General features: G+C 42.1%; 1 protein-coding gene across 1 annotated transcript in view; it reads right to left on the minus strand.

The window, feature by feature from the left end:
• LOC138758477 (far upstream element-binding protein 2-like) overlaps positions 1-17,163 on the minus strand; it is a 60,420-nt gene that overhangs the window by 3,825 nt on the left and 39,432 nt on the right. The window contains 4 exon segments of the mRNA XM_069927436.1: positions 9,075-9,155; positions 9,603-9,686; positions 12,682-12,798; positions 16,550-16,647. Coding sequence (XP_069783537.1) covers positions 9,075-9,155; positions 9,603-9,686; positions 12,682-12,798; positions 16,550-16,647 — 380 coding nt within the window.

Genomic DNA, 17,163 nt, shown 5'->3' on the forward strand with positions numbered 1-17,163 from the left:
GTTAGGCATTGTAAAAGGAAGTCTCAAGCAACCAGAAATACACTTATCTGGCATCTATCAACCCCTATAAGTTTTTGGATATGGTGAAGGGGCTAGGAAGTTGATCATTGATTGGGGAGGTTTGGGTGTGGGATTTGGCTCTGTGAATGCAAAGTTGGGGTAAGGAGCCAGAGGCTACGAAAGGAGACAAAGATATGGAGGGTGGGGTCCTAACTGAAACTGGAGAAGTTGATGTTAATGCCAACTGGATGGAGAGTGCCCAGATGTTCCACCAATTGGTGGGTGGTCTCAGTCTGGTAGTGCACAAGACCATGGACAGACATCCCAGCATACTGAGCAAGTTAGGCTACATTTATGGGAAGGGATCAATAATGTTAACCCATGACTCTTTACCTGCATCCACACAGGCCCAATAAAAATGACAAAAGTGTTGCTTGGACCATACGACTTGCCTGCTGGGTTAAGATCTTTTTTAGCATCATATTTTTCTTTCCAGTATCCAGTGGAAATGGTTTTGTTTTACGTGGATTTGATACCACCACAAATCACTTCAAAGGGTAGTTCATGATTATATCAATTTCTGGGTGCAAAAATATGAAGTTACATGAGAGGCTGCAGATTCTGGAAGCTGGAGCAAGAAACCACTATGGAACTCAGCATTGGTGGAGGGAAACAGATAGGCAACATTTTGAGACATAACATAACAATTACAGCACAGAAACAGGCCATTAGGCCCTTCTAGTCCGCACCGAACCAAACACCCCTTTCTAGTCCCACCTCCCTGCACAATGCCCATAACCCTCCATCTTCTTCTCATCCATATACCTGTCCAACCTTTTCTTAAATAATACAATTGACTCCGCCGCCACTATTTCTCCCGGAAGCTCATTCCACACGGCTACCACTCTCTGAGTAAAGAAGTTCCCCCTCATGTTACCTCTAAACCTCTGCCCCTTAATTCTTAACTCATGTCCTCTTGTTTTAATCTTTCCTCCTCTTAACGGAAATAGTCTATCCACATCCACTCTGTCTATCCCTTTCATAATCTTAAATACTTCTATCAAATCCCCTCTCAACCTTCTACGCTCCAAAGAATAAAGACCTAATCTGTCCAATCTCTCCCTATACTCTAGATACTTAAACCCTGGTAACATTCTGGTAAACCTTCTCTGCACTCTCTCCACTCTGTTTATATCCTTCCTATAATTTGGCGACCAGAACTGCACACAGAACTCCAAATTAGGCCGCACCAACGTCTTATACAATCTCAACATCACCTCCCAACTCCTATATTCCATGCAATGATTGATAAAGGCCAGCATACTAAAAGCCTTCTTCACCACCCTATTCACGTGAGTTTCTACCTTCAGGGAACGATGTACCGTTACTCCTAAATCTTTCTGCTCTTCTGTATTCCTCAATGCTCTCCCATTTACCACATATGTCCTATTCTGATTCTTCTTACCAAAATGAAGCACCTCACACTTATCAGCATTAAATTCCATCTGCCATTTTTCAGCCCACTTTTCTAAGCAGCCCAAATCCCTCTGCAATCCTTGAAAACCTTCTTCATTATCCACTATTCTACCTATCTTAGTATCGTCTGCATATTTACTAATCCAATTCACCACCCCATCATCTAGATCATTAATGTATATAACGAACAACAATGGACCCAATACAGATCCTTGAGGCACACCACTGGTCACCGGCCTCCAACCTGACAGACAATTATCCACTACCACTCTCTGGCCTCTCACTTTCAGCCAATGTTCAATCCATTTGACTATCTTAAAATTTATACCCAAAGACTGCACCTTCCTAACTAACCTTCCTTGTGGTACCTTATCGAAGGCCTTACTGAAGTCCATATAGACAACATCCACTGCGCTACCCTCATCCACATTCCTAGTCACCTCTTCAAAAAATTCAATCAGATTGGTCAAACATGACCTTCCTCCCACAAATCCATGTTGAGTGCTCCTGATCAGATCCTGTCTATCCAGATGTTTATAAGTACTATCTCTAAGAATTTTCTCCATTAATTTACCTACCACAGACGTCAAACTTACAGGCCGATAGTTGCCAGGCTTCCTCCTTGAACCCTTTTTAAATAACGGAACCACATGCGCAATGCGCCAATCCTCCGGCACTATCCCCATATCTAATGACATTTAGAAAATTACCGCCAGAGCCTCTGCTATTTCCTCCTTCACTTCTCTCAATGTCCTGGGGAAGATCCCGTCTGGTCCCGGAGACTTATCCACCTTTATATTCTTCAAAAGCCTTAAAACTACACCTTTTGTAATCTCTATATTCCCCATATTTACCCAATTTGCTTTTTTTATCTCACATCTCCCAATATCCTTCTCCTTAGTGAATACCAAAGAAAAGAAACTGTTCAATATCTCCCCCATTTCTCTAGGCTCCACACACAGTTTTCCGCTCTGATTTTCTAAGGGACCAATTTTGTCTCTAGCTTTCCTCTTACCATTAACATATTTGTAGAACTCTTTTGGATTAGTTTTCACCCTGCTTGCCATAGTTTTCTCGTACCTTCTTTTAGCTTTCCTAATTCCTCTCTTAAGATTCCTCTTACATTCAATGTATCTTTCAAACATCTCCTTAACTCCATGCTTCTTATATCTAATGTACGCCTCCCTTTTTCTTCGAACCAAGTTTCCAATATTCCTTGAAAACCACGGCTCTCTCAAACCTTTTGCCCCTCCTTTTAACCTAACAGGAACATAAAGCTTTTGCACTCTCAAAATCTGATCTTTAAAAGACTTCCATCTCTCTACTACATCCTGCCCATAAAACAAATTGTCCCAATGCACACCCTGCAAGTCCTTTCGCATCTCCTCAAATCTAGCTTTTCCCCAATCAAAAACCTCAACCCTTGGCCCTGACTTCTCTCTTTCCATAACGACATTGAAGCTGATGGCATTATGATCACTGGACCCGAAGTGCTCGCCAACACTAACCTCCGTCACTTGACCCATCCCATTTGCCAACAGTAGATCTAACACTGCTCCTTCTCTGGTTGGCACCTCTACATATTGTTGTAAAAAACTATCTTGCACATATTTCACAAACTCTAACCCATCCAGTCCTTTCACAGAATGTGTTTCCCAATCTATATGTGGAAAATTAAAATCTCCCATAATTACAACCCTGTGCTTATCACAAATATCTACTATCTCCCTACAGATTTGCTCCTCTAGGTCTCGGTCCCCTCCGGGTGGTCTATAATACACCCCTACAAGTGTAACCTCTCCTTTCCTACTCCTCAGTTCCACCTAAATAGCCTCCGTGGATGTGCCCTCTAATCTATCCTTCCTAGGCACCGCTGTAATATTTTCCCTGACAAGCAATGCAACCTCACCTCCTCTTGCCCCTCCGACTCTATCACACCTAAAACAACGAAACCCAGGGATATTCAGTTGCCAATCACATCCCTCCTGCAACCATGTCTCACTAATCGCTGCCACATCATACTTCCAAGTATCAATCCACACCTTCAGCTCATCCACCTTTTTTACAATACTCCTGGCATTAAAATATATGAATTTCAGAGATTTCCCAATTTTTAATCCCTGTTTTCCCTCATCTTTAATAACAACATTATTTACTTTTCCTGCCAATTGCCCTTCATCTTCTTCCAGAGCAGTTCCCTTCTCTATCACCTGCCCATCCATATTCAAATACTTACTACAAACTTTCTTTGTTTGCATTCTAACCTTCTCCTTACTGCTCTGTACTATTTTGTTCCCTCCCCCCAACCATTCTAGTTTAAAGGATCCTGAGTAGCCCTAGCAAATACCTCTGCCAGGATTCTGGTCCCCCTGGGATTTAAGTGTAACCCGTCCTTACAGTACAGGTCACATCTCCCCCAAGGTCCCAGTTATCCAGAAACTTAAAACCCTGCCCTTACTCCACCCCTTCAGCCATGTGTTAATCCTCCACCTCATTCTATTTCTATTCACACTGTCACGTGGCACAGGGAGTAATCCAGAGATTACCCCGTTTGCGGTCCTTCTTTTTAACTCCCTACCTAACTGCCTGTACTCACTTTTTAGGACCTCTTCTCTATTTCTCCCTATGTCATTGGTACCTACATGTACCACGACCTCTGGCTCCTGTCCCTCCCACTTTAGGATATCTGGGACACGAGCAGCAACATCCCGGACCCTGGCACCAGGGAGGCAAACCACCATCTGGTTCTCCTTGCTGCGTCCGCAGAATCCCCTATCCGTCCTCTTAACTATGGAGTCTCCTACCACAATTGCCCTCCTCTTCCTTTCCCTCCCTTTCTGAGCTACAGGGGCCGACCTCGTGCCAGAGGCACAGCCACTGTCGCTCCCCCCAACCTTGATGTCCCCCTCAACAGTACTCAAAGAGGCATACTTATTGCTGAGGGTTACATTCATAGGGCTCCTCTCTGGTACCTTACGGTTTTTTGTCCCTCTCCTGACAGTTACCCACCTTTCATCCTCCTGTGGCCCTGGCGTGACCACCTGGCTGTAACTCCTGTCTATGACTTCCTCTGTTTCCCTAACCAGCCTGAGGTCATCGAGCTGCAGCTCTAGTTCCCTAACACGGTCCCTGAGAATCTGCAGCTCGACACACCTAGTGCAGATATGGACATCCGGGAGACTGGAAGACTCCAGGACCTCCCACATCCGGCACTCCCGACAACACACAGCCTTAACACTCATCCCTTACCCCAATGAAGTAGTAATAAAGACTATCTTAGCGATGTGCAGGATTTTGGCCCAAAACAGCAACCTTCTTTTCCTGCATTTCTTTTCCAGCATTTGCAGACTCTTGTTTACTCTCCACACACAGATAATCCACAAAACAGTTTCTCCAAGTGTTTGCATTTGTTTCTGTGGGGAAAAGTTAGTCCAGATCACAAGGGAGAGGGGCTATTGACCATGTCATGAACAGAAGTCCCACTCCTTCTGTGGCAGCTGAGAGATCTTTTAACATGAGTGAGATTCTCCAACTTTGTCACCAATGACTAAATTACAACCAGACCTTTCATTTGGTACGATATAGGATACAACACTTGGGGAAAATGATTCAAGAACAATATTGGTCAAAACTGTGCTCTGATAATATGACATCATTTATTAATGTCAGATATAATTAGTTTTATACAATTTTATGCACCAATTATACCTTACACCATAAAAATTACACAGTTTAAAATCTGAAATTCCAGACTCGTGTTTTAGGTGTGGTATGGAAGTTGGAACATTTATACATTCAACCTGGCTATGCATGGAAATAAGATCCTTTTGGTATGACTTTGCAGAAATGTTGACAAAAATTTATAGAAGTGGATTTTCCATTGGAACCAGAACTGTATTTATTGACCAAACTTATGGTCATTGGCACAAAACTAATAAAATAACAAATACAGTTCGTGAGGATTGCACTTGTGGTAGCCAGGAGATGTATCGCTGTTACATGGAAGTCCAACTCCCCCCACTTATTACACACTGGAATATGGAAATGCAAAGTTGTGCCCTCTGGAAAAAAATAGCATAATCTTAGAAAGAAATATGGCAACCTTATTTGAATCCTACTGACTTAAGGATATAATTAACTTTTAGTTAGGTTAATAGCATTGAGTTCTCAAAGATCAAGATATGGACTAATTAATGAAGGCAGTTAGCAGTTTTTTTGGGGGGCAAGATTTGGGTAATCATATGAGATTGTAATTTTAAAATACTATTTATATAATGTATGTAATAATGTTCTATGAGTCTTGGAAAATTAAAATATTCAAAAAAGAATATAACACAACACTAAACAGAAACCAATAAACAATTAAAAAATATTAAAAGCCAGGTGCCAAAAGTTAGATCAAGCAGATAGGTTTAAAGGAGAATTATCCATGATTATGGTTAGCACAACGCTATACATCGCCAGCGACCCGAGTTCTAATCCAGCGCTGTCTCTGTATGTTCTCCGTGTCCACATGGGTGTTCTTTTAATTAGTGTATTTGGGGGATATTGGTTTATGGGCCGGAAGGGCTTGTTTCTGTGCTACATCTCTAAATTAAAATGGCAGAGGCTTAGGGGTGGAGTCTGGGCAACCGGTAGCACATGTGCCAACAGTGGAGTAACAAGATTTACAGATGAGGTCAGAATTGAATTTTGCACAATACAAGGGAAATTTTTTAATGAAAGGATAACTTCAAAATGAAAGCACTGCATATGCCTCCCACATCAGGAAAAAATGGGGAAATACGAGTTACCAGTTATGACAGCCAAATTAAGGGAACAGACAGCCCCACAGTTCCACTGACATCAGTAGACCAAACTTTTGTCCTACTGAAATGGCTGCTTGATATTAAAGCACACAGTCTGCTTTAATTACAAAGCAATCGAATGGAGATCAATAATGTCTATTTGATAAACAAAATTATGAAAGGAATCGACAAAATAGACACAGAAAGGCAAGTCTACAAATAGGGGACACAGCCTCAAGATTCATATTAAGAGTAGCTTTAAGACATACAAACTTCTTTTCTCAACAAAGAGAATCTGTCATTCTCTGCCCAAGGAACCAATTGAGGCGGCCTTAACAAGTATATTTAAGCAAAGTTAGGCATTTTTAAAGAGATGGGGAAATAAGGGTTAGAGAGAAAAAGCAGGTAAATGGAGCTGAGTCCACAACCAGATTAACCACAATCTTTGTTGAATGCTCATTGGGTCAGAGAGCCTCCTCCTGCTTTTATTCTTGTTCTATTTCTGCCTTTTAAGAGACAGAGGTGCAGATTGACCATTCAAGTTCGAAATGCTGTTCAGAATGAGAGTGTCACCCATATTAAGAAATCTTTCAAATGTTGCATAAGAGGGAATTCTGTTCATGCCGGCATCAATATCCCTTTTCTCGTGATCTGGAATGGAATTAACATTTTTTTAATAGAATCAATGACTGCAAAACAGGGATTAATGGAAAATATATGCCATGGAGTTCATTGGGTTTGGACAAACTTGAATCTTGCTGTCAGCCTCAGTAGGATCAGTACATTGGCAATCTAACTTTGGTCCCTGAATGGCTGGTGCTGGGAACAGAATGATAAAAAGCAGTCAAGCTGACAGAAGGAGCACAGCTCAGAAGTGGCACCTTTCAAATGTGATAATTATAAAGGCCTTGTCTTCTTAAGTGGACATGAAAGATCCAAACTGCATGGATGAAATGAAAAGCAGGAATCCACCCAAACTGCTGGGCAATATTAATCCCAAATCAACGTACGACATCAAAAATTGACGGTCAATCCACAGGAGCTCAAGAGTGACAGAAATATTCTATTTTATTCCCATGTAGCATTCATACTAATAAACTAATAAAAATAGTGACAGAGAAGAGCCCACCCCCTCCCCTCAATCGACGTGATTTACCAGGACTGTTGTCTAAAAGATGGCTCACAAAATCGTTAAGTACCCCTACCATACCACACAGAGCGTATTCCAGCTACTCCTGTCAGGAAAGAGATGTAAGAATATCAACACCAGGACCACCAGGCTATGAAACAGCTTCTTCCCATAGGCAGGGAGACCGCTGAATAACTGACAAACTGCTCATACAAACCCTCCCAGAATCTACAACTACAGCATCCAACAATATTTATTTATTTTTATAAATGTACTGTATATGTCACTTGTAAAAGTGCGTGCTATGACTTCATGTGTGTTTGCATGCTTTTACGCCGTGGACAGAAAAATCCCATTTGATAATGGCAAACTTGACTTGAAATGGCAAGTTCATCCATGAGAGCAATTTGCCTACATTTACAACCTCAGGTTCAATTCAGAAATACTTCACGAGCTGTCAACTGCTTTGAGATGCTCAGGCCAAGATTAAAAATTCTGCTGCAGTCACCTTCATTGAGAACAGTGTCGGCTGCCGCTGATGACGTAAGCAAAGCGACGCGCGGGAGTAACAGCGTGCATACACAGGTGTTTTAAGCATCATTATACAGGTGACTGATCTCCGATGCAGGAGGCGAGTGAGAGTGTCAGGATTGCCGTGTGGTAGTGAGCCAATGAGAAGGTCAGAAGAGTTTGGCTGGGTGGTGTTGGGAGAGTTGAAGAATGCAATGTTGTCTCTCGTGAATAATAAAGAAAATCAACTTCATGGTATGCTGAAAAAAAACGAGCGAGTTTATTTTTTTGGTAAGCTGTGGTAAATCAATGCCATTACACTAATGTAATGGATGTTTTACATCTGGAGCCGACACTTAGAATGTTGGGAGCTTCACAATGTACCTTCTCAGGTCAGAGCATCAACATCCCTCATCTCTATGAGGAAGAATCTTTTTCCATAATCAAAAACAAAGTATTTTTGGATGAACTGGTGGAAGTGAGGTGCTGTCTACTCTTCCAGTCAAACACAAAGAATTACTATCAGCAAGTTCAGTAATTGTTCTCCATATGTTTTTAATGGCAATGAAGATGCAAAGGAACCTAGGAGTCTTTGAAGAAGACAAATGCAACGCTGGCGTTCATACAAGAGCAGGGATGCGATATTGAGGCTTTATAAGACACAGGTGAGACCTCACTTCGAGCAGTTTTGGGCTCCTCGTTTAAGAAAAGATACTTTGATGTTGGAGAGAGTTCAAAGGAGGTAGACTCGGATGAATCCGGGAAAGAAAGGGTTATCATATGAGGAGCGTTTGGCTGTTCTTGGCCTGTATTTGTTGGAATTTGGGAGAATGAGAGGGGAATCTCACTGAAACATTTCAAATGTGAAAGGCATGGACAGAGTAGACGTAGGAAGATTGTTTATTATTTCCCATGGTGGGAGAAACTAGCACAAGAGGGCACATCTTCAGTAATGAAGGGTGGAAACAGAATTTACTCAGCAAAAGGATGGTAAATCTTTAGAATTTGCTGCTAGAGATGGTGGCAGAGACCAGGTCATGAAAGGATATAGGGAGAGGGCAGTGGGGCTGAGTGGGAAAATGGCCATGATTAAATGGCTGGGTAGATTCGATGGGCTGAATAGCCTATTTCTGCTCCAATATCCTATGGTCATACGAGTGCAGCATGCTTACCTTGTTTCTTATAGTACTCCTCCCATGCCTTTGTATAATCCTGTTGGGGTCCTGGCTGCTGGCCAGGCTGGTTCTGTTGGCCTGTAAAAGCAAACACAAACATTTCAGGTGAAGGTGTCCACCTGCCAAAGAAAGGAACAGTAGTAGAAGACAGGGTCCAGCTGACATCAGATAATTGTACATATCTGCATAGTACTGGAGAACAAAAGGAACATAATTAGTCATGGCATGACTGGGTAATCAGATGTTGAAGTCACAAGAAGCATTGACCTACACATCTCACATGAACAGATTGAAACCAAGTGAGTTCGACTATTCGTGTCTTGGGACGTGCCATCGAGGCCAGAGAAGAAATACTTTATTAAGTGTTGCCATAGGAAAATGGTAGTCTTGGAAAAACGAAACAAAATAGGCTGTGTGACAAGACAGCAAAACACTGAGTGAAGGATGGAGAAAGAAAGGCACTGATTCTTCAGCAGGTTATTTCAGATGTACAAACAGCTCAAAATGTAAATGAAAGATGCCCACCTAGTTTCTTGTAATATTCTTCCCATGCTTTAGTGTAATCTGGTTGACCCCCAGGGCCTTGAACAGGAGGCTGTTGTGTCGGATCTGTGTAAAACAAAGTTAAAATATGATTAAAGGTAAAACTGGTTTCTTTCAAGCACCAATTTAGCCCTTCAGCCAGTTGTTTCGAGTCATACCTGAGAATGGAAGACAAAATCTCGGGCGAAAGAATGCAAAACTGTCAGAGGCCCCTCATTTTGGACGAGGTGTTTCACCCAAATCCTGACTGATCTCCCAAGAATGAGATTCCACCATACTATTTGGAAGAGAAGCCAGGAAATTATTTCGGTTGTGAAACACTAAAGTGCAGATGGTGTGAATGTAGTAAAAATAAAAATGCTCGAGGAACTCAGCAGGTCAAACGGCACTCAGGAAATCGTTCTTCTGTTCAAGATTTCTTGTTCCACCACAAAGAGCATGTCAAGTGGCATTGTGTAAAAGTAATTGGCTCGTATGAACCACTTAGCTGACAGTGAGCCCGCTTCATACGAACTGCCCATCAGATTTAAAAGATAAGATTCATGATTCCGTTTATTGTCATGTAATAAAAATTGCAATATTACAGAAGTTGTCCTTGTCTGCTATCAGGCAGACAGATTCACCATTGGCAGAAATTGCCTGAAGCACCTCTTGCAGTCAGACAAAGAGAAGCAAAAGATAATCTCGTCAGAGGCCCAGAGTGTCCAGCATTTCCCCAGCCCCTTCAGTCCAGTCTAAACCATCAGCAAACCACTGTTCCAGATCAAAACCTCCAACATGATCAGGAACCCTTCAGCGCCCTCGGCACCCTCTCACATCCTACTTTCGATACTTCTTCAGCCAGTCTTGAGGTAGTGTCCAGCAGTCCACAAACCAGTGTGAATTCCTCGACCGAAGTCGCCAGCAGCCCACAGCCTGTGTGGCTTCCTCGCTTCGAGTCGCCAACAGCCCACCGCCTGTGTGTTCTTCAGCCTCAGAGCCCCTCACTGTTCTGCCGTCATGGTCACCACCCTGTGGGTCAACTCCTCTGCTTCTCCTTCTCGAACAGCTAGTCCTCTGATTCTCGGAGTCTGCAATCCCTCACGGCTGCTGCAGTTCACAGGTTCCGCTTAATTGGGTGCAGTAGTTTTAAAAACTACCGTCGGTTCAATTTACAAGCCATTTACAGCCTGTAAGGAGCTGATGGCAGTCGAATTGGGCGGTTAGACCCCGCGGGAGCACTGTGACTTCGCTCCCTGCTTTCCACAGGTCCACACCAGCAGAAGCACTGCTCTTACAGCAGTTTAGGCAATGCCACCATTTTCTAACCTACTTCTCAAAATATTGGCAGTTATGTGGAACACAGAAGTTGTGAAAGAGGTCACAAATGCAAGCCTATCTCACTGGGCAGCATCACAAGGGTGCATAGATAGGCAATGAAAACTCTCACCATCAAACACAGGGACTGATTGATTTTACTTAGCAAGTCGCTACCTTCCACTTAAGGGAATTTTTCGGGAGAAGTTGTTCTTCAACTTACAGTTTAATTTAATAACCTCACTTATCCCAGTCAAATGCAGCATTATTCCAAGTTTACATGGTGCACCAATTTCATCCAACCTTTTACCCAACCGTGGCTTACATATTTTACAATAATTTAAGTAAATTTAAATTAATTTTTATTTAGACACTGAAAAACCTCACAAAGATAAGCGTATACAGAGCCGTTGTCATACCCACACTCCTGTTCGGCTCCGAATCATGGGTCCTCTACCGGCACCACCTACGGTTCCTAGAACGCTTCCACCAGCGTTGTCTCCGCTCCATCCTCAACATCCATTGGAGCGCTTACATCCCTAACGTCGAAGTACTCGAGATGGCAGAGGTCGACAGCATCGAGTCCACGCTGCTGAAGATCCAGCTGCGCTGGATGGGTCACATCTCCAGAATGGAGGACCATCGCCTTCCCAAGATCGTGTTATATGGCGAGCTCTCCACTGGCCACCGTGACAGAGGTGCACCAAAGAAAAGGTACAAGGACTGCCTAAAGAAATCTCTTGGTGCCTGCCACATTGACCACCGCCAGTGGGCTGATAACGCCTCAAACCGTGCATCTTGGCGCCTCACAGTTTGGCGGGCAGCAACCTCCTTTGAAGAAGACCGCAGAGCCCACCTCACTGACAAAAGGCAAAGGAGGAAAAACCCAACACCCAACCCCAACCAACCAATTTTCCCCTGCAACCGCTGCAATCGTGTCTGCCTGTCCCGCATCGGACTTGTCAGCCACAAACGAGCCTGCAGCTGACGTGGACTTTTTACCCCCTCCATAAATCTTCGTCCGCGAAGCCAAGCCAAAGAACATGGTGCACCAATTTCATCCAACCTTTTACCCAACCGTGGCTTACATATTTTACAATAATTTAAGTAAATTTAAATTAATTTTTATTTAGACACAGCACAGTAACAGGCCCTTCTGGCCCACGAGCCTGCACTACCCAAATACAGACTCTCCCTGTCTTACGATCCATGCCCATTCATACATACGACAAAAAAAACCAAATAATCTGTGTATGTACAATAGCGACCATCTCTCAGTTGCCAATCGGTAAGTTCACCAAAGAAGATGGCAAGAAGAAAGAAAAACCCATCCCCTACTGATAGATCTAGCAAGAAGCTGAGGAAGACAGTCAATTTGGAATTGAAAATGACGATTTTAGACTTCTACAGGCCATGCTAATATACTTCTGATTTTCGTCCATTTCGAAATAAAAACGGTCAGTCAGAATGAAATTCGGATGCATGACAGAAATCAGCTGTACACAATTAACCTTCAACCCCCCCGCATATATTTTGAAGGGTAGGAAAACCGGAGCACCCGGAGAAAACCCACAGACACAGGGAGAATGTATAAACTCTTTACGGACAGCGCCGGGTTCAAACCGTGCTGTTCCCAAGTGATCCCCATTCAAATCACTTAAAAACTAGATTTTTCATAATGCAGGAGTCGAGTTGATGACAGAGGACCATCAATGCGATTTCCCTTCAACTGTACAAGAAATGGGAAACATTCAACCAATCTTACCTGGCCCCGGAGGAGCAGCAGCTGGCTGTTGGGGTGGGACGGGAGCGGCAGGCTGTTGATAATACTGTTGGTAATAGGCAGCCCAGGCTGCAGCATTTGGATCTCCAGGAGCTTTACCTGTACCACAAAAGGCACCATTAATTTTACACATACATGTGGCCAATATTTCAGCCCAACTACAAAAATTATCCACAATTGAAAGAGAGGCAGGAAACCCAAGCGCAAGGGAAGGTTCAAGACAGGTCAGATAAACAATGGCAAAAGACAGAGGCGGTTCCTGGTACAAAAGATCACTGACAGAATTCATGGCAAGGTGGATCGGATGAGAAGCAAGAAGCTTCCACCTTCGAACACCAAAGCCAAGAAAAAAAATAAATAGCAAAGAGATCCTGTTCCCATGAAGGAATGAAAAATTCAAAAGCAACCCTGGACAAATGCTGGGATATTCTGAATTATTTGAAAGGGAAGTACAAAAAAAAACATCAAATGTTCAAATGTGGAGTGAACCAAGATACTGGAGGGACTCAGCATCCACGGCAAGAAATGGTCAGTCAACATTTCAGGTCGGCATTCTGCATTAAACGATTCGCTGCTGTCTAATCTGTGGAGTCCTTCCAGCTTCTCTTTGTTCGTTTATTTGAAAAGGAAATGGGTGGTAAGCAAGGGTACAAAGGAGGATGGAGAAAGGAAAAAATACTGAAATCAAAAAGAACTTGCAAGCTCAATGATTGACCTATTCCAACAATAACCCCCCCCCCCCACCAGATAAGTTATGCACAGGTAAGCAATTACAGCCATTCCTGACCCTCAAGGCACAGCAGAAAACCAAGTTCAAACCCAATATCAGCAAAAGTTAATACCAATTTAAAAAAAACATTAATTTTTTATTATCTTGGAAAATGCCCACAGAAGTTGGGTTTACTCCTTACTAATCCACATGAATCACTGTTAGCACGCAGATTTATCAAGAAATCTTGCAAACAGTAGTTTGCCCTTTGTTGCAATAAAATTTCAGTCCGAAAGAACAAACTTTTTGAACCAATTGGGCAGTGGTTGAAATCGCATCTGGAATATGTTTGCCTATCCAAGAAAGGAGAAACTCGGGATGGAGGGGGGACAAGAGACCAGACCAGTTCCTGGGATGGAATGTTTGCTCATGAGGACAAATTAAAGAGTCGGCCTGCATTTGCCAATTTAGAGAAACAGAAGAAGATCTTAGTGAAGATCCAAAAAAGGGCTAAGATGCAGAGTTCTCGATCTGGCCTTGGGTGTCAAGAGCCAAGAACAAAGGAAAATGGGATTAGTCATTCAGATGAGAAGATGATACCTTACCCAAAAGGTAGTTAATCTTTGGAATTTTCTGGAGGGCTGCGAAGTTTCAGTTGAGCATATTCATTATGCAGACTTTTTAGATAGCAAGGGAATCAGGGATTCATTAGTTTTTAAGTAATAATGAAATACAATACAGGCCATGATAATACAATTGTAGTGAAGGCATGAGGAACCAAATGGCCTCATCTTGTTTATTATCTAGCTCGGGCTTTATTGACAGAAAATTTTGGACGGGATTTGGTTTTACCTGGACAAACTAAATTGGAGATATTAATTGCTGATGAGGGGAAGAAAGGGTTCATTTCTGAAATGTATGCATTATTACAGGAAAAGATGGTTACAGTTGATTTATTACAAAACGAAGGATAAATGGGAGAAGGACTTATCTATAACACTATCTCAGGAGGAATGGATGAATATGTGTGCAGAGTTACAAAATTAATTAATGTGAGATATAGTTTAGTTAATTATAACTTTCTACTTCAGTTGTATTTGACTCCTGAGAAGTTGAAAAAATATGGTTTTAGTTCTTCAAATGTGTGTTTCCGATGTGGAAAACAGACAGGCACTTTCTTACATTCAGTATGGATATGTGAATGAGTTCAGAAAATTTAAGAGCAGTAGAGGGGAGGGAAGAGGTTATTCTGAAAGGCAGAGGATTAAAATGAGCCTTTCATCATTGAAGCTGGGATTTAATTTACAACTCCTTGGCAAACTGTAGCTGATGGCAAACTGCCAAATCAAAATTAAGATTACAATTTTTTTTATTGACTCCCATCACCTTCATAAATCAAGGCATTGAGTATGGAAGTTGGGATGTTATGGTAAAGTTGTACAAGACTTTGGTGAGGCCAAATTTGAAGTATTGTTTGCAATTTGGTCACCTAATTACAGGAAAGATGTCAATAAGATTAAAAGAGTGCAAAGATTTACAAGGAAACTACCCGGACTTCAGGAACTGAGTTACAGGGAAAGGTTAAACAGGTTAGGACTTTATTCCCTGGAGTGAGGAAGAATGAGGGGAGATTTGAAATTATTTAAAATTATAAAATTTTTTTAAAAGTATTTTAAATTATGGTATATGCAGAGTAAATGCAGGTAGGCCTTTTCCACTGAGGGTAGGTGAGATACAAACCAGAGGACATGGGGTATGGGCGAAAGGGGAAAAGTTTAGGGGAATGTTAGGGGGAACAATTTCACAGAGTGATGGGAGCTGCCAGGTGAAGTGGTGAATACAGCTTAATTTGAATTTGGACAGTTACATGGATGGGAAGAGTATGGACTGGGTGCAGTCTGTGGGACGAGGCAGAAAAATAGTTCAGCGTGGACTAGAAGGGCCGAAGGGCCTATTTCTGTACTGTAATGTTCTACGGAAGCCAATGAGATTTGGGCCACAGATCAGCCTTTATACTAAAGATAGATGAAGCCCACGGGTCTAATGACATTATAAAAACAGAAAAATGCTGAAATACTCATATCAAGCTACATCTATGGGAAAAGAGTTAATAATTCAGGTTGAAAAGACCCTTTATGAGAATGACTTATCCATGTTAACAACTCACCACCGCAATCAAGGACAACGGGGGATGGACCATTAATGTCAGGATTGCCACATCAACATCTCAAATGAATATTAATAATTCTGGCCTGTGATTCAAGCCCTGCACCAGAATCATTCTTCATAACCATCTGAATTGTTGCACTGAACCGTGCAGGCAGCCACAAGCCTCAGTAGACCAACAATGTATTATTTTTTAGCAGAAGTTAGGAAATCTGGATGGCAGTATATCTATTACTAAGAATTGTGATTTTCTATCAATCAAAAGTCAAAAACAAGTTAATCAGCAAAAAAAAAACTAGTTTTAACTTACCATTTCAGACACTATTCCAAAAGCTCAACTGCATATTTAGATGGGAAATTATACAAATTCTTTGAACTGGACAATTTGTAAGGTCACTGAGAAGGAACAGGTGGGCATGATTCATTGAAAACTCAGAGCTGGCATGGGAAAATGGACAAAATGGCATTGTTTGCAATATTTTATGAATGTTGGAAAATGGGCAGAATGGTTTTCAAAGATGAAATGAACAAACTGAGAAAATACTTCCAAACCACAAAATTTGCATTCATCCAACTTCTTCCAGGGTAAAACATCCTAAAGCAGGACACAGGGAAGGTTGCAGCTGACATTTAGTACAATAGCAGATTACACTTAGTTAAATACAACTGAAAAGTTGATGTTGAGGTGTGGAAGGGGTTTAGAGACAAAATTCCTGAGCATGATCAAACAAAGGAGTGAAGAAAAGGATTACACAAAAATATTCCAAGAGAAAGAAGCATAGGGATGCTGGCAAGTTTGTGTTACCGGAAGAGGAAAACAGAATTAAGAACCTCAGCAGCACTTGGATGTCAGCCAGGGCCCTGTGGTAAAGGTAATCAGTGTGGAATGATACGAGCGTGAATCAGTGCTTCCAGGCTTTCTTTGAAACTGTGGCTCAAACCCCGTGAACAAAGCAAGAAAATGTGAATAATTACTTGGGTCATGAGGTCCAGGCGGTTGCCACTGTTGGTACGTGTTTCCCCAACCTTGAGGAGGATATTGGTGTGGAGGAGGCGGGCCACCAGCAGCAGGACTGTCAGGGAAGAATGCTAGTTAGACAGTTCACATCACAACAAATAAAAATCTTCGTATTCATTTATCCTTCTCTTGCCAAATGAGAAAAGACACCTGCCTAATGGAAAAGAACAGAGACCCAAGTGTCCTGTCAGCTGCTCAGTCAACAACTAGGCCTTGTACTTTTCAGTTTGTTTGATGGGACTTCAGTGCAGGCATTTCCCCATTTACTGTTCCATTACGCACCAGTTTTATCAATGAAGGCTGCAAGGGATACACTAGGGGCAAAAAGGAAGTGGTTAATGTATGATGCAAGGAATGCAAGAATGAAGCCCATGTCAATCTCATGCTCAAACCTCACATATCAGCCAACTTCAACAACAAGGAGGTGGCAACTTCGTGTAAAAAATGATGGGGAAATTATACTCTGCACCCACAATGAGAATATCCACTAAATGCACCATTGAAAATGATGGCATAGCTTGTCTTATTTTCCCCAAACACAACTGATACAGCTTTGGCATTATTACACCAC

The sequence above is a fragment of the Narcine bancroftii genome, chromosome 3 (assembly GCF_036971445.1).
Source record: "Narcine bancroftii isolate sNarBan1 chromosome 3, sNarBan1.hap1, whole genome shotgun sequence".
NCBI lineage: Eukaryota > Metazoa > Chordata > Chondrichthyes > Torpediniformes > Narcinidae > Narcine > Narcine bancroftii.